Raw genomic sequence first — 26,675 nt, 5'->3', positions numbered from 1 at the left:
CTGCCCCAGAAGGACCCTTCTTCTGAAGTGAAAGTGGAATTCCCTCAATCCTAGGAGTCGCATCCATAACTATGCCCCATCTGATGGATGGAAGTAGGACAGTTTTGTTACTACCTGTGAATTTGTCTCCTCATAGCAGGGAATCCATCAGCCAGAAGATAGAATGTGGGTAACCACATCCACTACCATTCACAGAGGCAACTTGAATAATTTTCAAGACAAGGGAGACAAGTTCCAGAAACCTTTTAAGAGGGAAACCTTAGAGATATGTGTGGCGAGAATAACCACAGAGGCATATCTAACAGACTGGGGTGCTCCCAATGGGTTGCACACTTCCCAGGGAAAATGGTCTACTCTGGAAAGGAGGATGAATATAAATTTGCTGGAATTGAGAGTGATCAGGAAGGCCATGAAATGTCTTGTTCCCCTCTTGACCTTGTCTAGGTTCAGAGTGACAATTATGCAATAGTAGCTTACATAAAAGGCCAGGAGGAATTTCAATCTCTCCTCCAAGAATAGAGACTCTATGCATTTTACACTGGTGAAAAAGTGGAAGCTGCTGTTTTTGGCCACCTAAGTACAAAGCAAACACAACATTCAGGCCAAACAGCTGAGTCAACAGACTCTGTGCCCATGGAGAATGGGAAATGAACAGACAACCTCCATCAGTTCATCTTCAGAATGAAGAACTCCACAGATCAATTTGTTTGCCTTGTTCGACTTTTCTTGTTGCAGTCACTGGGAGAGGAAGGCATGGAAAAATCAATGCATTCTCAGTTCAGCAGTCTGGTCCCCTAATGTGGGCGTTTTTTCCTTTCCCACTCCTTGCTCAAGTAGCCAGAGTTCTCCTGAAAACACCAAGATCTGGCTTCACAGTCCTTAATTTTCCTGGCTCCTAGAAATGTCAGTTTGTTCCCTTGAATTCTGTCTCCCACTAAAGGTCCAATCAGATGCCAAAAACTGAGAAATTCAAACTAGTGCTTGGAACTTGGATGGCTGCATCTTCTGGAGTTTAGATATTCTCACTACCTGGCAGACTTACTCTTGTAATAAAAAAAAATCCACTTCTGACCTTTACTATTGCATTTGGTGTATATTCAGAAGTTGAAGCTCTAGGCATGGCCTGAATCATAAAGCTTACTAATAAAAAGCTATGTTGGCTTTATCAAAGCTCTGAGTCTCAGTTCTCTGCATGACCAACAGTAGCACTAGGGGCCCCTAGGCTATCTAGAGGAAAGGAAGGTCTACCATCACATCCTCAGTACTCCAAGTTTACCAAGTCAGGGATCAAACCTTTCCCTCCAATTAAGATGGGAAATCAAATCTGGTACTAGGACACAAACCGGAACCATTAGAAACAACCCCTACAATACTGTTGTTTTTCTTGTCAGTTTAAAGTAGCATTCTTAAATGGCCAGCACGTCTATTAGGAGAATAAGTGAAACAAATGCTTTGTCCATCAAGGAACCATTTCTTCAGCTTCTTTCTGGTAGAGTCGTCCTTTAGACAGCACTTGACTATTTTACAAAGTTGCTTCCCCGTTGCACGTTAATGGAGACATCTCCTTAACTTTCCCTGGGCCAGATCCTACCGAGCGACACCAAATTACACCTGCTGAAGATTGGAGCCATCATATTTAAAACAATCTTACCAAAAGGAAATCAAATTAAATTGCCTTGATGTGAGATGGATGAGCAAGTATTATTTAGACAGGAACAAAAACAAAATTTGTGTGTACAATGTGCAGGAGAGAATTAAGGTATCAGAGCTTCTAACACCACTATATTTTTGCAAGTCCCGGCAGCAATTATTGAGATCTATGGGACAGCAGGAAAATTTCCCTCTCATGAATAAGAACTCACTTAATAAGGCCAATTTCCACTTTCTGGGGTGAAAGGAATAGAACATCATATTAAGAAATCATCAGAGTAGTGACCCATGCATCCCTCCATCCGTTTAGCACACATTACAAGGTGGACATTTGGCTATCAAGTCCTGCAGTCCGCCATCCTTCCCTGATCCCTCTTTTCCTTCTTCCGCTCCTTTTTGGTTTCTAGATTGCTTGCTAAATCCCAACAGTCTGTCTTCAGACCAAGGCCTTCTTTGGGCACGAGAACAGGGCAATCTTCTCATGGTAGGGAATCTGACAGTCCAGAGAAGCCCTCCCTTAGCTAAGAGTTAATCATTCTGTCAGTGTGGTATAATTTACATTCACTTTGGAGGGCAGCATTCTGGAGTTGTGGTATGGTTTTCTTCGTGGTACAGGAAGATCAGCTCATGCAAAAAATATATCTGAGCTGTCCAGATGAATGCTAGTGGGCACTGCTCCCCAGTCGTCTTTCTCTAAACTAATGGATTCCATGGGCATGAGATTTTAGTCTTATTGATATGTTTCTCTGCTCAGTGTCACTATGGGATGACTTCCTGTTTTTAGCCTTGCCTTGAAAACTAGCTCTGGAGCCATCCAGTACTGGTGTGAAGAACCCTTCAAAACAGGGAGCATGGAGGAACAAGGACATTAGAGTAACAGGTAACAAGTTGGTGCTCTGATGGCTAGGATCAGCAGGAATCAGAAGAAAGCTTTGAGCACCTGGGACCAATTCTACTACAGCTGTTTCAGGGAAGTGTGGATGGAGGGACAATATCAGTGGCACAGGAGAATCCTCTCTCCTAAACACTCTACATGGGCCACAAGAAAGCAAGGACTCACCAAGTCACGTCCAAAGGCTTGAGAAAGCACCATCTCCTGCTCCAATTTCTTCTTGATGTATTCAGCAGACAACACCATTCCCTGAGGGCAGACATCAAGGAGCATAGACCAAAATGTGATCATTAGCATATCAGCACAGTCTCAACACACAGAAGCAAGCAAATTACTGAAAGGAGCTTGTGAGCTTTCCAACTAAGGCTCTGGACTGCACCCAAGGGGTAATGGGGGAAAGTATTGCCTCACTCTTTCACTTCATTTGGAGAGGAATTAATTGGGATATCAGCAAGTATGTGTCTAGTTAGCAGGTTGTGAATTGCTATACAGTAGCAGAAGTAATAAATATTTATATTATGGTAGCACCCAGAGGCTCCAGTCAGGATTAGGGCTCACTGTCATTCCGAAGTATGAACCCAACATGTCTTTGAAAGCTTTCTGACACTTGGAACATTAGGCCATCTATCTTTGGTATTTACGGTCACACAGGAAGTCTCTGGCAGAGCAGCGAATTGAACCCGGATCTCCTGAGTGCTAGCATCTTAACCATGTTCCTCTCTAATTTCAATCTGTAAATAAAAAATGTTAACTATTCTAACAAGTTAACAGGAAAATAATGAGATCATCAAGGTTCTTGTTATGTTACTAGCAAGAGAGAGTGAGTCTAGAAGCCCAGATGGGAAGAGGAATGGGTCCACTGGTGAACGGATACTGAACGCATCAGAGTGGGTTTGTACTTGTAAACTATTTGGGGGACTTTAGTTAGGTAGAATCTAGAAACTTCTGGAAGGTGGCTGGGGAATTGATATCAGTTCTATAGAAAGCTGGCCAGCTCATCTTATTCGTCTGCCTTCAGTCTACACAGTGTTGAATTCAGTACATGGCTGTTTCTCATTCTATCTGTAGTAAATATGGAGGCTGCTGATCCACACTGCAACAGATGATTAGTGTTTAGTGATCAGCTAACACCAACGTATGAATGTGATGGGGTATACAAACCCCACACTGGGATGGAAGGGGTTAAAGGAGTATCCTGGGCCCAGCTAACCCTGCCACTCCAACCCAAGAGCATGGAGACACAGGTTAAAAAGGGAGCAACCCAGCTCAGAAGGGAGAGGCTGGGAAGGAGTGCAGACCTACCCAGAAAGCCAAAAGGAGCTGGAGAAGCCTCCTAGAGGAGAAAAGACCGTATGCAGAGCCCAGCCAGGGCCAACAGGTTTTGGTTTCCTTCTTTTTTTTTCTTATCTGAGACCAGAAGCAGTGGTAGGAAGTGACCCAGGAAAGGTAGCTCAGAGGGCCCCCGGCTGGAGGCCAAACACTGCTAACTTTCCTAGGACCCTGGGTGCCCAGTGGATTGGGCAGGCCCAGACTCCCCTACCACTACCCCTGCAATAAGCAGACACTAACCGCTAGGCTCCTCTGCCCCCAGAGGACCCTATTACAATGAATCACCTGACTCAATCTGCCTAAAGGTGAACAATATGATAGGAAACTGGATGGACTGAAATAACTAAAACAGCTCTAAAGTAAAAAGTGAACATTGTCAAGTGTTGTCCATTAAGATATAAGGGATCCATGCACATTGCAAAAATGGGCAGCAACTTGGGTTTCTTCAAATTCTTCAAGATCAAATGTACCATTGAGCTGAATGAAACTGGTAATGAAAGGAAAGAGCAGAACACTTTTGAATTGGTAAACCTACAAATGAGACATCTGTGATGCTAATATCATCATCAAAAAGTAGCTATCAGGATCATTTAAGTCTCTGTTCCAGGCCTTCTTACAGCTCTTCAACTTCAACCTCATTCAAGAACAGTCCCTGTTCATCTTTAACTTCAATGGGAATGTCTGAAAATCAGGTCACTCATTTAGATAACTAACATGGATTTTAGGCTCCTCTTTTTGAAAATCCTGACCTGAATCCATGATGATATGTTACTACTGGGTTGAATTAGTCAGCCTTATAGATATATTCTTGATACTGATAGTCTAATACACACAGTCATTTTAATATTATGGAACCATAGTCATAGCTTCATCATTATCGTTAGAGCTGCATTTAGTTTTCCTGTTAAACTGGGATACCATTCTGTAAATTATGAAGAAATAAAAAACGGGTCCTAATTTAAAAAACTGGCACATCACCGGTAGGGGGCAGAAAGGAGAATTTGGGAAGTTAGAAGAAAATACTTTGCACTGTTCTGTAGTTCTAAGGAGTTAAAAATGACTCCTTTTTGAAATCTGGGGAGTCTAATATTACTTTGGATCCCTCTAGCTCAAAACCCCTTCACATTTTCCACAGAGTTAAATCTTTCTGAAAATCCATACATAGGCTCTACTGGAAGAAGAGAAGTTGTAATGAATTGTTATTAGGAACTGTTGTATCTAGCTGTTATAGTTAAAAGAGCATGATATTTGTCATAGCCATAACTTTTAAGGCTTTTTGTTACAAGTCATGGTCCCTGTCTGTCACCCTGGCTAGCTTGCTACCAGGAAAGATTCCTCTGTTACCTTATTATTTTATTTCTTCTTTAGCAATTTGGCTCTTGATATGGTTCATTGCACTGGACCATGAAAGAATAACTTGAGTTTTTAGAAGACAAGATGAGTGACATAATATCTTTTATTGGACCAACTTCTGTCGGTGAGAGAGACAAGCTTTCAAGCCACACAGAGCTCTTCTATGGTTCAAAAGCTTGTCTCTATCACCAACAGAAGTTGGGTCCAATAAAAGGTATACCTCACCATCTTGTCTAATATCCTGGGACCAATATGACTATAACTAGATTGAGTTTTAAGGGCATTTTGCTCAATATAATGTAACCCTATAACTTTTTTTAAAATTATTTTTCCCATAGACTTGTGATTTTACGCTGCTTTGCAATGATAACAGGCCAACCTTGAATATAGATATAGTCAAGGCCCCAGCAATAGCTCAGGTCATTCTTAACTAATGTAACTATGACAACAGATGTGACTCAACCACTCCCTTCCTATTGTAGTTGTAATGAATCGGTGGTGAGGTCAGTACAAACCTGTCAAGAGTTTCCAATTGTAGATCACATGATAAACTGTACAAGAAATAGAACAGGGAACTGACTCAGCAAATGGAGGTGGGTTATTCCTGTTACTTGTGTATGTGTGAAAAAGTAATCAGCACAAGAAAACAAAACAACTTATGGTAAGTCCCAATACTGCCATATACTTTTGTCAAAGATACATGTGAGTATGAGTGAAGCACTTCATTTATTTTCACATTAACTTTTGATTTTTATACAATATATTAAAAATGTATCAAGAGACATACAAAATATTATCTTTTTTAGTCTTTCTTGGGAACCAATAGCATTTAATTATCTAGTAATTCATATTAATAACAGTCAGGACCGCCAACAGAAATTCTGGGCCCCAGGGCCAGGGCCTTCTCTGAGGGGGTGGAGCCCACGGCGGAAGTGACAAATCCTTTACTTCCGGGACTGCCTGTGCTGGTCATTCATACCGGCCTGCAGGGCTCGGAGTGGTCTCGCATGCCTAGGAGCCCTGCGGCCTGTTCCCAGATGCCACCACTGCTACTGTGGCAGGAGCTGGGGGCCCCTGGGCCCTTTTAAATAGCCCAGGTCCCTGGGCAATTGCCCCCTGTGCCGCCCCCTATGCCCCCCATCAGCAGGCCTGATAACAGTATTTTAAAATATAGTTGTATATGTCTTTGCTATTTATTATTGGGGGTTATCTAAGATATGAAAAATATAGTCAAAACTATTTTATAATAATAATTTGTTTTTATAAAATAAAAAACAAACTAAACTTCTTTTAGTTATATCTGAAGTTGCAAAGCCATTAATCAAAGAATAGCAAAGAAATTTTTAATGAAAAGGCCAAACAAAAATACAAAAAGAAAAAAGCAAATGCTCTGATAAAATATGTAATAAAATCAGACATATTTATGCAAATATTCGAAAAACATCAGTCAAGAGAAAATCTTTATCTCTAACATGGATTTTAGATTTGCACAATAGATAATAAGATACTTGTAACTTAGATTTTCAGTTTATTAATGTCATTTTCATTTGGATTTATATTTTATGTTTTTTTTTCATAGAAGTTGTTTACAATTATTATTATACTATGTAATTTTGAACAAAATGCATTAGTTGAACAGCATGAGATGTTAGCACTAGCTCCTTTTGATAATGTGACAAAGCTCAGTCCTTGCCTCCGTGGGTCCCGCATTTCCTGGAGGATTTTGCTAGCCTCAGAAGCTCACTGTGACCCTGCACGTAACCCTTCTCTCTCTCTAGAGACAAGGGTCACAGTCTATTGAGCCATTTTCATCATAAGCCAGCGAGGGAGGTGAGGAGAAGTTATCCTACCTTGCACAGTCTCTGTTGTCTCCCAGTCTCAGTGATTAATCAGGGGGCAAAGGGGGGGAGGGAGCCAGGGCATGTACAATTCCCTGGATTACTTCCCCCACAGCAGCCCTCACTTCCTCAAGCTCCACTTCACCCTTACCTCAGGGCCTCCTTCCTTGTGCCTGATATGGTGTATACTACTCAGCCTCTCCAACAGCACAACTTCCTCCCACAGCTCCTGACATGCACACCCACCTGTCTAACTGGGAGGCTTTTAACTAGTTTCAGCCAGCCCCTGATTGGCTTCAGGTGTCCCAATCAACCTAGCCTTCTACCTGCCTTCTGGAAAGTTCTTAATTGGCCCCAGATATCTTAATTGACCTGGTGCAGCTGGCATTTCACTTATCCTAGTACCAGGGATCTGCTCAGCCTGGAGCTAATATATCTGTCTCCCACTACTTTTCTATAGCCATCTGGCCTTGCCCCATCACAATAAGCATAATATTTAGTAAATGAAACAAGCAGCACAGACTTCGAATTTCTTAATGCCAATTATATGATAAAAACATTACTTCATTTATTTCTGAATATTATTTTGTTATGCTGATTAATTTTTGTTACTTCGGAAGCTTAAAACACAGCATTCACATTTACAAAAGCAAGAGTGCAACCTTGGTTTCAACAATATGGCCCCATTCTGCAAGCCTATCCATAGATATAATCCTTAACCAAACACAGAGTCCCAGTGACACCACTACAGTATGCATGGGAATAAGAACTATCTGCATAAGCAAAGCTTCCAGGATCAGAATATTAGACCTCTATCCAGCCAAGGACTTGAGCATGTGCTTAACATTAAGTATGGAATTAGTCCCTTTGACTAAGATACTCATGTATTTAAAATTAAGCACATGCTTTAAATTTAGCACTTTGCTGTATTGGGGTCAAAGGTGTTATCTATACTAACTAAATCGATTTAGTTACACCAGGGCAGATCTCTAATATAGACATGCTGCATCAATTTTGTTACATCAATGTAAGTTTTCTCAATACAGATGAGGCTCTGGTGTGGGTCAGTGACCACCTGCCTTGCAACACTGAGACTGTTGCACTCTGTCAGGGCTAAATTTATTTTTCTTTCGACTGAGCTTCTCAGAATTTGCTGTCAGTGATTTTGTTTTCCACCTTAACAGATTCCTTTTATTAAAGTGGTATTTTTATTAATCATGTATCTTTCTTTTCTTTGATTAATGGCATAGTGACCTTAGAAGGTTTTGGGGTTTTTAATAATGCCACTTGGCCATGATACAGACCCTTTTTTAATCCAAGGTTCTCAAATAAGTAATGAATCTTACAGTATTTTGGGGGAGAGGGGTTGGAATTACACTGTAAAATTAGAAGGCCAAAATAAGCAGCATTTTCTGAGTACCTTGTGTCCCAGCCAGGTTCCATGGTGACCTTCAACTGGGAGGCGCTCTGCATCCCCTGTCAGGTCAGTCAGGGCATCCTGGAGGGAGAGAATCCAATACAGTTCAGAGAGTGAGAGAAAGAAAGACAGCAAGAGTGTGAAATGAGCTCTCTGTTTGTACCGAAGGAGATTCCCAAGGACCAAGCATAAGCTGGTGCCTGCTGGTGCTGGTGAATTCCAGGGGACTCCCATCACAGAGCACACATACCTTTGGAGACAGAGTTCCTCGGATGCTGATGACCACCTTCTTCTTCTCATGATCCACAGCCACATAGAAAGGAGTTTCATAGACCTGGGGTAAATACATTACCCTGTTAAAACCACAGCTACCTGTGATCCCCCCCCCCTTCACACATACACACTTTCCCTCCCAGCTAGAGGGAAGCAGACCATCTGCATGACAGATCTCCCCTCTGGACTGTTCAAGGTCAGCAGTAACATAAAGACTTATATACACATGGTGCGGTCAGTCCAGAGGGGGATCTCCAGTATCAGGGGAATGGCTTAAAGGCCTTCTAGCCATGCTAGAGAGCACATAGTTCTCATGGGGAAGTGGCTGGGGAACATGTCCGGAGTACAGCAGGTGACATAGAGTCTCCTTACCGCATCATGACAGGAGGTGTAGACAATGTCCACTGAAGTCATATTCTCATCTAGGAAGTGGCGACGGATAGCGATGGCGTTGCAGCCGCAGCAGTTATCCTCCTCAATGGTGACACTAGGGGCATAGCGGGGCCGTGAGGGGCAGAGACAGCAACATCTGCATAGAAAAAGAACTACTCTGAGGAAAAAGGAAAGGTGGGGAGAAATGGGGCTTTGGGAAGAAGGGAGGGCAAGCAGGAGAGGCACTGAGCCAAGAAGGGGAAACAGAGGGAAATACTATGTGGGCTTGAGAGACTCTGCATGCGAGTCTCTGGCCATTGTTTTTTCTGCACTGGTGCCATGAAGCTGTAGCACAGACAAGAAGACACAGACATTTTTACCACCTAACTGTGACCTGAGTAGGTTTAGATGCCATGGCGGTGAAAATGCCCGCGCTCCCCTATGCTACAGGTGGAGCTGCACCCATGCCAAAAAATGCTTAGTTTTTCCCAGAGTAGACACACCCTCTTTTTCACCTTAGAGACTAACAAATTTATTAGAGCATAAGCTTTCGTGAGCTACAGCTCACTTCATCGGATGCATCTGATGAAGTGAGCTGTAGCTCACGAAAGCTTATGCTCTAATAAATTTGTTAGTCTCTAAGGTGCCGCAAGTACTGCTTTTCTTTTTACGAATACAGACTAACACGGCTGCTACTCTGAAACCTCTTTTTCAGTATCACCATGTAAAATCATCATGAGGGGGTGCAATGTTGCTTGTGGACACCAGGAGGAGCAACAGTGCAACTAAAGACTGAAGAATCAATGGTTTCAGAGTAGCAGCAGTGTTAGTCTGTATCCACAAAAAGAACAGGAGTACTTGTGGTACTTTAGAGACCAACAGATATATTAAAGCATAAGCTTTCGTGGGCTTTCGTGCATCCAGTCAAGTGGGCTATAGTCCATGAAAGCTTATGCTCTAATAAATTTGTTAGTCTCTAAAGTGCCACAAGTACTCCTGTTTTTGAAGAATCAATGTGACTGTGGGATCTTTGAACCCTGCACAATTTTGCATGCCTGGAGGGATGCTATACCTTTGTTACTGCAATCCCAAATGTCTTGTAACAGACAAAGAGGCCATCCCTCATTCAAGTCTATGTCGGTAAAAAACAAAGCAGTTCTGGAGGCTAACCACCAAACCTAACCAACAAAAGGACTTGAAAAATGTCTTTCCCTACACCTCATGCACAGATGACTGAAAAGTGGACAGACTCTTATTAAAAACGTTCCTAAAAATCAAAACAGCTTTTGCATTGAGACTGTGCCTGAAAAGCGTAGCTCCCCTCACCCCCACCCCCCACTCCCCCCAAAAAAGAAAATAATGAGAAAGTTCTAAGCAACTGAAAATATAAAATGTTTAAAATGAAAGTACTACCTCACTTTAACTGCAGTGCTGCTACCTGGAGGTGACCATGCTACTCCTGGAGTCAGAAATAAATCCCAGACAGCAAGCACAGATCCTAGCCAAATCTTATTGATGCCAAATGTCAGCTCCTTTCATTTCTGTGCTTCCCAGAGGTGTAAGATGGCAATTCTGATTCAGTGAATATAGTCTTAATCAATTCCCCATTCTGGCTGTATGAAGCACATAGGTCTGGCAAGGTCTTTAGCATGTCAGAGAGGGCATACTGAGACACAGTCTGGATTATTTAATAGGGAGGACAGATGAGCAGTGGGGAGTAAGGGACTGAAAAGAAAGGACGGGAAGGGATGGGGAAAGTAACTGAGCAGACGAGAGGGAATGGAGACTGAGAGAAGAAAGAGAAGAAAAAAGAAAGGAGAGATGAGGAGAAGAGAAATGGAAGGAAAGGGGAGATGGATAAAGAAAAGGAGAAAGAAGGGAAAAATGAGAAAGGGGAGAGAGGAGGCAAAATGGGGAGAGAGAAAGAAATTGAAGGCAGATGGAGAGGCAGGGAAGACCACTCACGAGCAGGATCTAGCCAGGCGACAGAGTCCACAGGTGGGCTTCCTCATCAGGTACATGGGCCAGCCATAGGCTGCCAGGGCAAACAGCATATAATAACAGACCTCTTTGTACCGCAGCATCTCTTGCTGAAAGAGACGAGAGTTTAAGTGCCCTTCATATTCTCTTTGGTGGCGCTTGCCTCACCTAGCCTCCCTTATCCAGCGCTCTCCCCACCAAAAACTCCCTAACACGGGTTAGAGAAGTGCATCCTTGATTCCTCTTGGTGTCTGCATATTACGTCAGCCCTCCCTATCCCCACCACCAGAGCAGCTACAGACCTCGGAATTCATCATCAGTTGCCTTGTGGAGGGCACATTGGTTATCCTGGGCCAGATCCTCCACTGGAGTAAATCAACCAAGCTACAGCAATTAACACCAGCTGAGGCTCTCACATTAAGAATTAGATCTAAAGATATTCCTGTAGTACATCAGCAAACTATCAGACTTTTGCAAGGGAAGCCATCCAACAGTGGTCTTAGCTCTATTACACTGAGGAGATCCCAGTGCCAGTCCCAGTCTGCACAAAACCCAGAGTGCCCTGCACTGGCCTAATTGAGGAGAGGAGACACTAGGTTACTGCTTGTCAGTAACAGGATCTCTCTAACACAGGGGTTCTCAAACTTCATTGTACCGCAACCCCCTTCTGACAATAAAAATTACTACATGACCCCAGGAGTGGGACCGAAGCCTAAGCCTGCCCAAGCCCTACTGCCCCGGGTGAGGGGCCAAAACCACAGCCTCGCCACCCTGGGTGGAGGGGCCTGTAACCTGAGCCCCACTATCCATGACCGAAGCCCTCAGGTTTTGGCTTCAGCCATGGGCGGTGGGGTTTGGGCTTTGACTTCAGCACCACGCCCCAGCAAGTCTAAACCAGCTCTGTTGACCCCATTAAAACAGGGTCACAACCCATTTTGGGGTCCCAACCCCCAGTTTGAGAACCGCTGCTCTATCAATTTGTTCCCATATAGCCACAGATGGTCATGGAGATGCACAGAGATGGAACTGTAAAGCCATTCTTCTAGTCTAGGGCCACGCACCTCAAAGCACGTGTGGAACAGTGCTGACGTTGTCTATGAAAGGAGACACATAGGCAATTATCCACCTGTCTAGAATGAGAGGCAGTCTGAAGACAAAGTGGAACACAGTGGAGCAGAATGGAAACACAGGTAGATTAATCATAGAATCACTTGATCAGAAAAGACGCGGATTGGATCATCCACCTCAGCTCTTTTGCAACATTCCAGGAAGATGGCCAACGTGTGCCCTGTCAAGGGCTGCAATGGCAACATGCCAGGAGACCAACAGCTAAACAGAATTTGCACAAAATGGGACAGATTTCAGCTGTCTTCACCTTCATTAAAGAAACTGCAACCTGCAGACACTACTGGTTCCAGCATGCAATGTTCCATCTTGATGTAGGTGGCCATCTGCTCTGATAAAGATAGAACCCTGATCTATGCTGGCAGCACTTCCGTATGAAAGTCCTGTATTAACACTTGGACAAGTCAATTAATTGCTCTTTCTCTTCTGTGTGGGATAATACCACTTACTTCCTAGGGACATGATGAGGATAATGCTTTAGAAAGCTTTGAAAGGTCCAGGCAAGAGCTAAGCTTTGTTATCATCATCTAATAGGTCTTTTTCATCTTTAATTTCCTTGATTATGTGAGACACACAGAAATAAATTAAAGAGCAAACACCAGTTAAGAGACAAAGGGAAACGAGCTATGAGAAGACAGTCAATTTGCTGTTTGTTTTATGGCTCTGCACAGAGCAGGTGAGCTCATGGGCTGGTGACTTACCGAGTTTTTCAGATCCAGGTACTTGGTGTTCCTGGTCACTGGCATCCCAGACAGAAAGGCCAAGATGTCATTGTTTGCCTGTAAATCACACACACATATGGGTGAGTTTCCTCCATCCACAAAGACACAATGGCTGTGCACAAGGGAAGCAAGTTCCCATTGTTCTGTGCTAACACAACTCGCAGATGATGAGTTTTCCCCCCCTACCATCTGGTCAGTTTTCTGAGCTTATTTTTGTTCCAATTCCCACCCAGTCTGATCTCTAGTCCCCTGATTTTGAATCTCTCTGATCACTAGCATGACAACCTTGGAAATTGGGGTCCTGGACCACTTTGCTCCCATGGCACTTTTCTGCAGGGGTATCAATTAGCCAAGTTCAACTTCATTAACTCCCTGGGTGCAGTAATTATCCCTAATATTCCTCCTGCCATTTTGGCTGGATACAGGAATCTTCTTTACACAAAAGTATAGAAGGGGGCATAATCTTGATGTACATGGTTAAATAATTATAATGCACCACCCGGGGGTGGGAAACTAAATACGCATATATCACCCACCTACAAAAAGAAAAGGGTTATGAGGTTTAATTCCTTAATGGAATCATAGAAATGTAGGACTGGAAGAGACCTCAATAGGTCATCTAGTCCAACCCCTTGCACTGAGGCAGGACTAAGTATTATCTAGTGTAGGCCATCCCAGACAGGTGTTTGTCTAACCTGTTCTTTAAAAAGATGGAGATTCCACAAGATCCCTAGGTAATTAGTTCCAGGGCTTAACTATCCTGACAGTTAGGAAATGTTTCCTAATGTCTAACCTAAATCTTCCTTGATGCAATTTAAGCCCGCCTATTACTTCTTGTCCTATCCTCAGTGGTTAAGGAGAACAATTTTATCACCCTCCTTTTTATAACAACCTTTTACACACTTGAAAACTGTTATTATCTCCCCCTCAGTCTTCTCATCTCCGACGAAACAAATCCAATGTTTTCAATCTTTCCTTGTAGGCCATGTTTTCTAGACCTTAAATCATTTTTGTTGCTCTCCTCTGGACTTTCTTCAGTTTGTCCACATCTTTCCCAATGTGTGTAGCCCAGAACCGTGTAGCCCAATACTCCAGTCGAGCCTTATCAGTGCTGAGTAGAGTGGAAAAATTACTTCTTGTGTCTTGCTTACAACACTCCTGCTAATACATCCCAGAACAATGTTCACTTGTTTTTTTCCAACAGTATTACTTTGTTGGCTCACATTTAATTTGTGATCCACTACAAACCCCAGATCCTTTTCTGCAGTACTTCTTCTTAGGCAGTCATTTTCCATTTTGTATTTGCGAAATTGATTATTTCTTCTGAAGTGCAGTACTTTGCATTTGTCCTTATTGAATTTCATCCTATTTATTTCAGACCACTTCTCCAGTTTATCAAGATAATTTTTAATTCTAATCCTATCGTCCAAAGCGCTTACAACCCTTCCCAGCTTGGTATTGTCCACAAATTTTATTGGGGCAAGTCTACACTACAGCCAAAGTCAATATAACTTACATCGCTCAGGGCTGTGAAAAATCCCCCTACAAGCAACGCAAGTTTCCCATTGACATAGCTTTCGCTTCTCACCGAGGTGGAGGAATTATGTCGACAGGAGAGCACTTCTCCTGTCGGCATAGTAGTGCGTCTTCACCAGATGCGCTACAGTGGTGCAGCTGCATCAGCACAGCTGCGCCGATGTAGTGCTGTAGTGTAGATTTGCCCTAGGTTTACTCACTATGCAACTATCCAAACAATTTATGAAGATATTGAATAGAACCAGAATCAGGACAGATCGCTGTATGTAAAGCACTTTGGGAGTCTCAGATCAAGGTGTTGCAGAAGAACTAAGTATTTTATATTTAATTCACAACCCAATGACTGGTAACAGCCCATCATACAACCGAAACGAAGTGGGCAGAGCTATGGGTTCTCACACACTGCGGCAGGTAAAAGCAAAGGTAAAACAGGGGCCAAGTGGAAATGAGTGAGATACACACAGTCTCAGAACCCCCATTGGGACAGTGCAATCCAGACGCACTCCATACGCTCACCTCATCTAGCACTGCACTGCGCTTTGCCCTCTGCCTCTGACGCAGAAGGACCAGGCCCGCGATGATGTCAGACGGGACTATGTCAAGATCTCGGAAAAATTCAGCAAAAAGGTAGGCAATTTCAGAGTATGCATCCTGTGGAATGCAGAGAGAGGGGAGGGTTAAGGAAGAGGAGTTTGGGGGAAGGAGCAAGAGGGAAAGAGTGAGTGGGAATCAGTATGGCAGCGATGGCCTCATTCCCAAAGCGCACTTTGAAAACATTCCCAAGGGGACCTCATGGGAAAAAGTCACTGGTCTAATTGTTATTAATATATATTATTTATATTATGGTACCATCTAAAGGCCTCAGTTGAGATTAGAGCTACACTGTGCTGGTTGTATGTAGGGACTGTCTCTTAACATTAAATCAAAATAGACAAGACAGACAAAAGGGGAGAGAAAGGAAGTATTCTTAGCCCCATTTTACAGATGAGAAACTGTGGCACAAAGAGAGTATGCTGGGAACTGAACTTTGGTCCCAGTCCAGTGCCTTAACTTCAAGGCCAGCCTTCCTTTTTAACACTGATTTAATTTGAACAATTCATGTTAGTAAGAAAATTCCCCATATTTCCTCTACTTGTTGACCCCATCATTCTCTAGCTCAGAGTCATAGGTTGATCACCTCTGGTAAACTGAAGCCGGACAGTCTCCCAAACCCCGCTGTCCCAGCCATACGTGAAGAACGGGGGAGATAGCATATTATTTTTATAACTATTATCTGATTGCCATCATGTTTGTTATATGGTCTCAATGAGTTAAGTCAGTCATGGGTGGTTTTGTACATCTGCAGGAAGATAAACAATGGCTATGGATAACCCCAGTCACCCCGACTTAAGAGGACAATACAAATGACAAACCCTTTAAGTCTAGCTCAGACTATGTTGAGGTTCACCACCTGCATTGACACAGGGGAAAAATGGAACAAAGGACTTTGGAACTGTTAAAAGCTGAGCCCCTGACAGACAAAGGGGGAAGAGCACTACAAGAAAGAGAAGCCTGAGCAGGAGGAGCAGCATGCAGGAGGATCCTCGAGTCGCTGAAGGACACTGCTCAAGACCCAAGTGACTCTCTGCAGGACTGAGGATCCTGCAAACAGGTGCTATTTTTGCTTAAATAGATAACTCCCGTGTAACTGTATGAGAAAAGGGGGAATGGTTTAGAAGTTCCTTTGCAAAGTCTGTGCGTTCTATGCTTTAATGTTCACATAGTCCCCAAAGAGTTAAACTGTTAACTCAAAAAGAAAAGGAGTACTTGTGGCACCTTAGAGACTAACAAATTTATTAGAGCATAAGCTTTCGTGAGCTACAGCTCACTTCATCGGATGCATTTGGTGGAAAAAACAGAGTAGAGATTTATATACACACACACAGAGAACATGAAACAATGGGTTTATCATACACACTGTAAGGAGAGTGATCACTTAAGATAAGCCATCACCAACAGCAGGGGGGGGAAGGAGGAAAACCTTTCATGGTGACAAGCAGGTAGGCTAATTCCAGCAGTTAACAAGAATATCAGAGGAACAGTGGGGGGTGGGGTGGGAGGGAGAAATACCATGGGGAAATAGTTTTACTTTGTGTAATGACTCATCCATTCCCAGTCTCTATTCAAGCCTAAGTTAATTGTATCCAGTTTGCAAATTAATTCCAATTCAGCAGTCTCTCGTTGGAGTCTGTTTTTGAAGCTTTTTTGTTGAAGTATAGCCACTCTTAGGTCTGTGATCGAGTGACCAGAGAGATTGAAGTGTTCTCCAACTGGTTTTTGAATGTTATAATTCTTGACGTCTGATTTGTGTCCATTCATTCTTTTACGTAGAGACTGTCCAGTTTGGCCAATGTACATGGCAGAGGGGCATTGCTGGCACATGATGGCATATATCACATTGGTAGATGCGCAGGTGAAGGAGCCTCTGATAGTGTGGCTGATGTGATTAGGCCCTATGATGGTATCCCCTGAATAGATATGTGGACAGAGTTGGCAACGGGCTTTGTTGCAAGGATAGGTTCCTGGGTTAGTGGTTCTGTTGTGTGGTGTGTGGTTGCTGGTGAGTATTTGCTTCAGATTGGGGGGCTGTCTGTAAGCAAGGACTGGTCTATCTCCCAAGATCTGAGAGAGCGATGGCTCGTCCTTCAGGATAGGTTGTAGATCCTTGATGATGCGTTGGAGGGGTTTTAGTTGGGGGCTGAAGGTGATGGCTAGTGGCGTTCTGTTGTTTTCTTTGTTGGGCCTGTCCTGTAGTAGGTGACTTCTGGGTACTCTTCTGGCTCTGTCAATCTGTTTCTTCACTTCAGCAGGTGGGTACTGTAGTTGTAGGAATGCATGATAGAGATCTTGTAGGTGTTTGTCTCTGTCTGAGGGGTTGGAGCAAATGCGGTTATATCGTAGCGCTTGGCTGTAGACAATGGATCGAGTGGTATGATCTGGATGAAAGCTAGAGGCATGTAGGTAGGAATAGCGGTCAGTAGGTTTCCGATATAGGGTGGTGTTTATGTGACCATCGCTTATTAGCACCGTAGTGTCCAGGAAGTGGATCTCTTGTGTGGACTGGTCCAGGCTGAGGTTGATGGTGGGATGGAAATTGTTGAAATCATGGTGGAATTCCTCAAGAGCTTCTTTTCCATGGGTCCAGATGATGAAGATGTCATCAATGTAGCGCAAGTAGAGTAGGGGCATTAGGGAACGAGAGCTGAGGAAGCGTTGTTCTAAGTCAGCCATAAAAATGTTGGCATACTGTGGGGCCATGCGGGTACCCATCGCAGTGCCGCTGATTTGAAGGTATACATTGTCACCAAATGTGAAATAGTTATGGGTCAGGACAAAGTCACAAAGTTCTGCCACCAGGTTAGCCGTGACAGTATCGGGGATACTGTTCCTGACGGCTTGTAGTCCATCTTTGTGTGGAATATTGGTGTAGAGGGCTTCTACATCCATAGTGGCTAGGATGGTGTTTTTAGGAAGATCACCAATGGACTGTAGTTTCCTCAGGAAATCGGTGGTGTCTCGAAGATAGCTGGGAGTGCTGGTAACGAAGGGCCTGAGGAGGGAGTCTACATAGCCAGACAATCCTGCTGTCAGGGTGCCAATGCCTGAGATGATGGGGCGTCCAGGATTTCCAGGTTTATGGATCTTGGGTAGCAGATAGAATACCCCAGGTCCTGGCTCCAGGGGTGTGTCTGTGCGGATTTGTTCTTGTGCTTTTTCAGGGAGTTTCTTGAGCAAATGCTGTAGTTTCTTTTGGTAACTCTCACTGGGATCAGAGGGTAATGGCTTGTAGAAAGTGGTGTTGGAGAGCTGCCTAGTAGCCTCTTGTTCATACTCTGACCTATTCATGATGACGACAGCACCTCCTTTGTCAGCCTTTTTGATTATGATGTCAGAGTTGTTTCTGAGGCTGTGGATGGCACTGTGTTCTGCATGGCTGAGGTTATGGGGTAAGCGATGCTGCTTTTCCACAATTTCAGCTCGTGCACGTCGGCGGAAGCAGTCTATGTAGAAATCCAGGCTGCTGTTTCGACCTTCAGGAGGAGTCCACCTAGAATCCTTCTTTTTGTAGTGTTGGCAGGAAGGTCTCTGTGGGTTAATATGTTGGTCAGAGGTGTGTTGGAAATATTCCTTGAGTCTGAGACGTCGAAAATAGGATTCTAGGTCACCACAGAACTGTATCATGTTCGTGGGGGTGGAGGGGCAAAAGGAGAGGCCCCGAGATAGGACAGATTCTTCCGCTGGGCTAAGAGTATAGTTGGATAGATTAACAATATTGCTGGGTGGGTTACGGGAACCATTGTTGTGGCCCCTTGTGGCATATAGTAGTTTAGATAGCTTAGTGTCCTTTTCTTTTGTAGAGAATCAAAGTGTGTTTTGTAAATGGCTTGTCTAGTTTTTGTAAAGTCCAGCCACGAGGAAGTTTGTGTGGAAGGTTGGTTCTTTATGAGTGTATCCAGTTTTGAGAGCTCATTCTTAATCTTTCCCTGTTTGCTGTAGAGGATGTTGATCAGGTGGTTCCGCAGTTTCCTTGAGAGTGTGTGGCACAAGCTGTCAGCATAGTCTGTGTGGTATGTAGATTGTAATGGATTTTTTACCTTCAGTCCTTTCGGTATGATGTCCATCTGTTTGCATTTGGAGAGGAAGATGATGTCTGTCTGTATCTGTGCGAGTTTTTTCATGAAGTTGACAGATTTCCACTCTATACGGCTAAATTCAGTGCCTTGCATAATCACAGGTTTCAGAGTAGCAGCCGTGTTAGTCTGTATTCTCAAAAAGAAAAGGAGTACTTGTGGCACCTTAGAGACTAACAAATTTATTAGAGCATAAGCTTTCGTGAGCTACAGCTCACTTCATCGGATGCATTTGGTGGAAAAAACAGAGTAGAGATTTATATACACACACACAGAGAACATGAAACAATGGGTTTATCATACACACTGTAAGGAGAGTGATCACTTAAGATAAGCCATCACCAACAGCAGGGGGGGAAGGAGGAAAACCTTTCATGGTGACAAGCAGGTAGGCTAATTCCAGCAGTTAACAAGAATATCAGAGGAACAGTGGGGGGTGGGGTGGGAGGGAGAAATACCATGGGGAAATAGTTTTACTTTGTGTAATGACTCATCCATTCCCAGTCTCTATTCAAGCCTAAGTTAATTGTATCCAGTTTGCAAATTAATTCCAATTCAGCAGTCTCTCGTTGGAGTCTGTTTTTGAAGCTTTTTTGTTGAAGTATAGCCACTCTTAGGTCTGTGATCGAGTGACCAGAGAGATTGAAGTGTTCTCCAACTGGTTTTTGAATGTTATAATTCTTGACGTCTGATTTGTGTCCATTCATTCTTTTACGTAGAGGACTGTCCAGTTTGGCCAATGTACATGGCAGAGGGGCATTGCTGGCACATGATGGCATATATCACATTGGTAGATGCGCAGGTGAAGGAGCCTCTGATAGTGTGGCTGATGTGATTAGGCCCTATGATGGTATCCCCTGAATAGATATGTGGACAGAGTTGGCAACGGGCTTTGTTGCAAGGATAGGTTCCTGGGTTAGTGGTTCTGTTGTGTGGTGTGTGGTTGCTGGTGAGTATTTGCTTCAGATTGGGGGGCTGTCTGTAAGCAAGGACTGGTCTATCTCCCAAGATCTGAGAGAGCGATGGCTCGTCCTTCAGGATAGGTTGTAGATCCTTGATGATGCGTTGGAGGGGTTTTAGTTGGGGGCTGAAGGTGATGGCTAGTGGCGTTCTGTTGTTTTCTTTGTTGGGCCTGTCCTGTAGTAGGTGACTTCTGGGTACTCTTCTGGCTCTGTCAATCTGTTTCTTCACTTCAGCAGGTGGGTACTGTAGTTGTAGGAATGCATGATAGAGATCTTGTAGGTGTTTGTCTCTGTCTGAGGGGTTGGAGCAAATGCGGTTATATCGTAGCGCTTGGCTGTAGACAATGGATCGAGTGGTATGATCTGGATGAAAGCTAGAGGCATGTAGGTAGGAATAGCGGTCAGTAGGTTTCCGATATAGGGTGGTGTTTATGTGACCATCGCTTATTAGCACCGTAGTGTCCAGGAAGTGGATCTCTTGTGTGGACTGGTCCAGGCTGAGGTTGATGGTGGGATGGAAATTGTTGAAATCATGGTGGAATTCCTCAAGAGCTTCTTTTCCATGGGTCCAGATGATGAAGATGTCATCAATGTAGCGCAAGTAGAGTAGGGGCATTAGGGAACGAGAGCTGAGGAAGCGTTGTTCTAAGTCAGCCATAAAAATGTTGGCATACTGTGGGGCCATGCGGGTACCCATCGCAGTGCCGCTGATTTGAAGGTATACATTGTCACCAAATGTGAAATAGTTATGGGTCAGGACAAAGTCACAAAGTTCTGCCACCAGGTTAGCCGTGACAGTATCGGGGATACTGTTCCTGACGGCTTGTAGTCCATCTTTGTGTGGAATATTGGTGTAGAGGGCTTCTACATCCATAGTGGCTAGGATGGTGTTTTTAGGAAGATCACCAATGGACTGTAGTTTCCTCAGGAAATCGGTGGTGTCTCGAAGATAGCTGGGAGTGCTGGTAACGAAGGGCCTGAGGAGGGAGTCTACATAGCCAGACAATCCTGCTGTCAGGGTGCCAATGCCTGAGATGATGGGGCGTCCAGGATTTCCAGGTTTATGGATCTTGGGTAGCAGATAGAATACCCCAGGTCCTGGCTCCAGGGGTGTGTCTGTGCGGATTTGTTCTTGTGCTTTTTCAGGGAGTTTCTTGAGCAAATGCTGTAGTTTCTTTTGGTAACTCTCACTGGGATCAGAGGGTAATGGCTTGTAGAAAGTGGTGTTGGAGAGCTGCCTAGTAGCCTCTTGTTCATACTCTGACCTATTCATGATGACGACAGCACCTCCTTTGTCAGCCTTTTTGATTATGATGTCAGAGTTGTTTCTGAGGCTGTGGATGGCACTGTGTTCTGCATGGCTGAGGTTATGGGGTAAGCGATGCTGCTTTTCCACAATTTCAGCTCGTGCACGTCGGCGGAAGCAGTCTATGTAGAAATCCAGGCTGCTGTTTCGACCTTCAGGAGGAGTCCACCTAGAATCCTTCTTTTTGTAGTGTTGGCAGGAAGGTCTCTGTGGGTTAATATGTTGGTCAGAGGTGTGTTGGAAATATTCCTTGAGTCTGAGACGTCGAAAATAGGATTCTAGGTCACCACAGAACTGTATCATGTTCGTGGGGGTGGAGGGGCAAAAGGAGAGGCCCCGAGATAGGACAGATTCTTCCGCTGGGCTAAGAGTATAGTTGGATAGATTAACAATATTGCTGGGTGGGTTAGATATATGCCATCATGTGCCAGCAATGCCCCTCTGCCATGTACATTGGCCAAACTGGACAGTCTCTACGTAAAAGAATGAATGGACACAAATCAGACGTCAAGAATTATAACATTCAAAAACCAGTTGGAGAACACTTCAATCTCTCTGGTCACTCGATCACAGACCTAAGAGTGGCTATACTTCAACAAAAAAGCTTCAAAAACAGACTCCAACGAGAGACTGCTGAATTGGAATTAATTTGCAAACTGGATACAATTAACTTAGGCTTGAATAGAGACTGGGAATGGATGAGTCATTACACAAAGTAAAACTATTTCCCCATGGTATTTCTCCCTCCCACCCCACCCCCCACTGTTCCTCTGATATTCTTGTTAACTGCTGGAATTAGCCTACCTGCTTGTCACCATGAAAGGTTTTCCTCCTTCCCCCCCCTGCTGTTGGTGATGGCTTATCTTAAGTGATCACTCTCCTTACAGTGTGTATGATAAACCCATTGTTTCATGTTCTCTGTGTGTGTGTATATAAATCTCTACTCTGTTTTTTCCACCAAATGCATCCGATGAAGTGAGCTGTAGCTCACGAAAGCTTATGCTCTAATAAATTTGTTAGTCTCTAAGGTGCCACAAGTACTCCTTTCTTTTTGAGAATACAGACTAACACGGCTGCTACTCTGAAACCTGTGATTATGCAAGGCACTGAATTTAGCCGTATAGAGTGGAAATCTGTCAACTTCATGAAAAAACTCGCACAGATACAGACAGACATCATCTTCCTCTCCAAATGCAAACAGATGGACATCATACCGAAAGGACTGAAGGTAAAAAATCCATTACAATCTACATACCACACAGACTATGCTGACAGCTTGTGCCACACACTCTCAAGGAAACTGCGGAACCACCTGATCAACATCCTCTACAGCAAACAGGGAAAGATTAAGAATGAGCTCTCAAAACTGGATACACTCATAAAGAACCAACCTTCCACACAAACTTCCTCGTGGCTGGACTTTACAAAAACTAGACAAGCCATTTACAAAACACACTTTGATTCTCTACAAAAGAAAAAGGACACTAAGCTATCTAAACTACTATATGCCACAAGGGGCCACAACAATGGTTCCCGTAACCCACCCAGCAATATTGTTAATCTATCCAACTATACTCTTAGCCCAGCGGAAGAATCTGTCCTATCTCGGGGCCTCTCCTTTTGCCCCTCCACCCCCACGAACATGATACAGTTCTGTGGTGACCTAGAATCCTATTTTCGACGTCTCAGACTCAAGGAATATTTCCAACACACCTCTGACCAACATATTAACCCACAGAGACCTTCCTGCCAACACTACAAAAAGAAGGATTCTAGGTGGACTCCTCCTGAAGGTCGAAACAGCAGCCTGGATTTCTACATAGACTGCTTCCGCCGACGTGCACGAGCTGAAATTGTGGAAAAGCAGCATCGCTTACCCCATAACCTCAGCCATGCAGAACACAGTGCCATCCACAGCCTCAGAAACAACTCTGACATCATAATCAAAAAGGCTGACAAAGGAGGTGCTGTCGTCATCATGAATAGGTCAGAGTATGAACAAGAGGCTACTAGGCAGCTCTCCAACACCACTTTCTACAAGCCATTACCCTCTGATCCCAGTGAGAGTTACCAAAAGAAACTACAGCATTTGCTCAAGAAACTCCCTGAAAAAGCACAAGAACAAATCCGCACAGACACACCCCTGGAGCCAGGACCTGGGGTATTCTATCTGCTACCCAAGATCCATAAACCTGGAAATCCTGGACGCCCCATCATCTCAGGCATTGGCACCCTGACAGCAGGATTGTCTGGCTATGTAGACTCCCTCCTCAGGCCCTTCGTTACCAGCACTCCCAGCTATCTTCGAGACACCACCGATTTCCTGAGGAAACTACAGTCCATTGGTGATCTTCCTAAAACACCATCCTAGCCACTATGGATGTAGAAGCCCTCTACACCAATATTCCACACAAAGATGGACTACAAGCCGTCAGGAACAGTATCCCCGATACTGTCACGGCTAACCTGGTGGCAGAACTTTGTGACTTTGTCCTGACCCATAACTATTTCACATTTGGTGACAATGTATACCTTCAAATCAGCGGCACTGCGATGGGTACCCGCATGGCCCCACAGTATGCCAACATTTTTATGGCTGACTTAGAACAACGCTTCCTCAGCTCTCGTTCCCTAATGCCCCTACTCTACTTGCGCTACATTGATGACATCTTCATCATCTGGACCCATGGAAAAGAAGCTCTTGAGGAATTCCACCATGATTTCAACAATTTCCATCCCACCATCAACCTCAGCCTGGACCAGTCCACACAAGAGATCCACTTCCTGGACACTACGGTGCTAATAAGCGATGGTCACATAAACACCACCCTATATCGGAAACCTACTGACCGCTATTCCTACCTACATGCCTCTAGCTTTCATCCAGATCATACCACTCGATCCATTGTCTACAGCCAAGCGCTACGATATAACCGCATTTGCTCCAACCCCTCAGACAGAGACAAACACCTACAAGATCTCTATCATGCATTCCTACAACTACAGTACCCACCTGCTGAAGTGAAGAAACAGATTGACAGAGCCAGAAGAGTACCCAGAAGTCACCTACTACAGGACAGGCCCAACAAAGAAAACAACAGAACGCCACTCGCCATCACCTTCAGCCCCCAACTAAAACCCCTCCAACGCATCATCAAGGATCTACAACCTATCCTGAAGGACGAGCCATCGCTCTCTCAGATCTTGGGAGATAGACCAGTCCTTGCTTACAGACAGCCCCCCAATCTGAAGCAAATACTCACCAGCAACCACACACCACACAACAGAACCACTAACCCAGGAACCTATCCTTGCAACAAAGCCCGTTGCCAACTCTGTCCACATATCTATTCAGGGGATACCATCATAGGGCCTAATCACATCAGCCACACTATCAGAGGCTCCTTCACCTGCGCATCTACCAATGTGATATATGCCATCATGTGCCAGCAATGCCCCTCTGCCATGTACATTGGCCAAACTGGACAGTCTCTACGTAAAAGAATGAATGGACACAAATCAGACGTCAAGAATTATAACATTCAAAAACCAGATGGAGAACACTTCAATCTCTCTGGTCACTCGATCACAGACCTAAGAGTGGCTATACTTCAACAAAAAAGCTTCAAAAACAGACTCCAACGAGAGACTGCTGAATTGGAATTAATTTGCAAACTGGATACAATTAACTTAGGCTTGAATAGAGACTGGGAATGGATGAGTCATTACACAAAGTAAAACTATTTCCCCATGGTATTTCTCCCTCCCACCCCACCCCCCACTGTTCCTCTGATATTCTTGTTAACTGCTGGAATTAGCCTACCTGCTTGTCACCATGAAAGGTTTTCCTCCTTCCCCCTCCTGCTGTTGGTGATGGCTTATCTTAAGTGATCACTCTCCTTACAGTGTGTATGATAAACCCATTGTTTCATGTTCTCTGTGTGTGTGTATATAAATCTCTACTCTGTTTTTTCCACCAAATGCATCCGATGAAGTGAGCTGTAGCTCACGAAAGCTTATGCTCTAATAAATTTGTTAGTCTCTAAGGTGCCACAAGTACTCCTTTTCTTTTTGAGAATACAGACTAACACGGCTGCTACTCTGAAAACTGTTAACTCAGGTACCCAGGAGGGTGGAGCTCTGGGGAGAGCACGCCTATGCTCTTGGGGAGACATGGCGGGGAGGGTCAGCACTGGCCAAGGGCAGTTGGGCCACAGGGCCCCATATCCCAAGGAGGAGTCTAGACAGGAGAGGCAAGATTAAGAGAGAGTATCTGGATGCTGCTCAGATCCAGCAGGCTTAAAAGCAATGGGATCCAGAGGTTTGGTCCAATATAGCAACCTGGTGTCTAACCACAAAGGGGAGCTCAGCTAGGGCTGTAGAACATACCTAGCCATTACTTTGGCTCTTCCCCATCACTTAATCTTTTCTGGAGGTTTGTCACAGTCTTTACCCTGAACTGTCGGCCCATAACTTTCAAAGGGACCTTCACCCAGCATCTAAATTTACAACTGTGATTTTGTGTGCAATTGATCTGCATGTGTGAATGTGGTCATTAAACATGTAACTCCCTGACTGGAGAATATGCTTGAAAGCAGAGTCTAGTTTGGAGAACATGGTCTCCCTTCTCCTGTCCTACCCACTGCTTGGAAGCTCTTTTTTTCCAGAGGTAAATGCCTCCACCTCTGGCAAACTATGAAGGGCAGGCTTTTGGGGTGTGAGATTATTTTCCTCCATCTCTGGCACAGTCTGCACTAGAGATCTCTATCATCAGTGACTGAACCAATGGGACTTCAAATACCAATGATGCACAATCTCTACACTAGCTATATTTTTTTAAATGCAGTTTTAACCTGTACCAACCCTAGCATTGCACTGCAGCATTATAACCGCACTGCCTTCTGGAAACATATCCCACAGTTCCCTGAACCAGTGGCATGTGGGAAAAGCAAAAGGCCTTAAAGGAGAAGAGGGGAAGTTCCCATAAATCTGAGGGAACTGGTGAGATTTCCCAAACCTTTTGTCAAGATGGAGAGGCCAGCGTAAAAGTTGAGTTCTTTTTCCTTGCTCAGCAAGAAAGTTTTGCGCTGGAGCTTTTCAAAAGTAGGTACAGGATCTCTGAGATGACTAGAAAGACAGTGTAGGTTGTTTGGGCAGGACCTGCAGTGCACAAGACCAGCACTAAAAGACTCATTGTTGCACAGGTCACTCCCCAATCCCACAATAACCATCTCTGTCCAAGTAGTTCAG

General features: G+C 44.2%; 1 protein-coding gene across 1 annotated transcript in view; it reads right to left on the bottom strand.

Moving 5' to 3' along the window:
• DAGLA (diacylglycerol lipase alpha) overlaps positions 1 to 26,675 on the bottom strand; it is a 64,408-nt gene that overhangs the window by 22,790 nt on the left and 14,943 nt on the right. The window contains exons 7-13 of the mRNA XM_038407461.2: positions 15,004 to 15,138; positions 12,931 to 13,008; positions 11,090 to 11,214; positions 9,125 to 9,281; positions 8,730 to 8,813; positions 8,483 to 8,560; positions 2,711 to 2,791 (exon numbers count right to left, since the gene is read on the bottom strand). Coding sequence (XP_038263389.1) covers positions 2,711 to 2,791; positions 8,483 to 8,560; positions 8,730 to 8,813; positions 9,125 to 9,281; positions 11,090 to 11,214; positions 12,931 to 13,008; positions 15,004 to 15,138 — 738 coding nt within the window. The remainder of the gene's footprint in view (positions 1 to 2,710; positions 2,792 to 8,482; positions 8,561 to 8,729; positions 8,814 to 9,124; positions 9,282 to 11,089; positions 11,215 to 12,930; positions 13,009 to 15,003; positions 15,139 to 26,675) is intronic.

Source organism: Dermochelys coriacea, chromosome 6 (assembly GCF_009764565.3).
Source record: "Dermochelys coriacea isolate rDerCor1 chromosome 6, rDerCor1.pri.v4, whole genome shotgun sequence".
NCBI lineage: Eukaryota > Metazoa > Chordata > Testudines > Dermochelyidae > Dermochelys > Dermochelys coriacea.
Note: the sequence above shows the minus strand (reverse complement) of the source record. Positions and strands in the feature narration are given on the sequence as shown.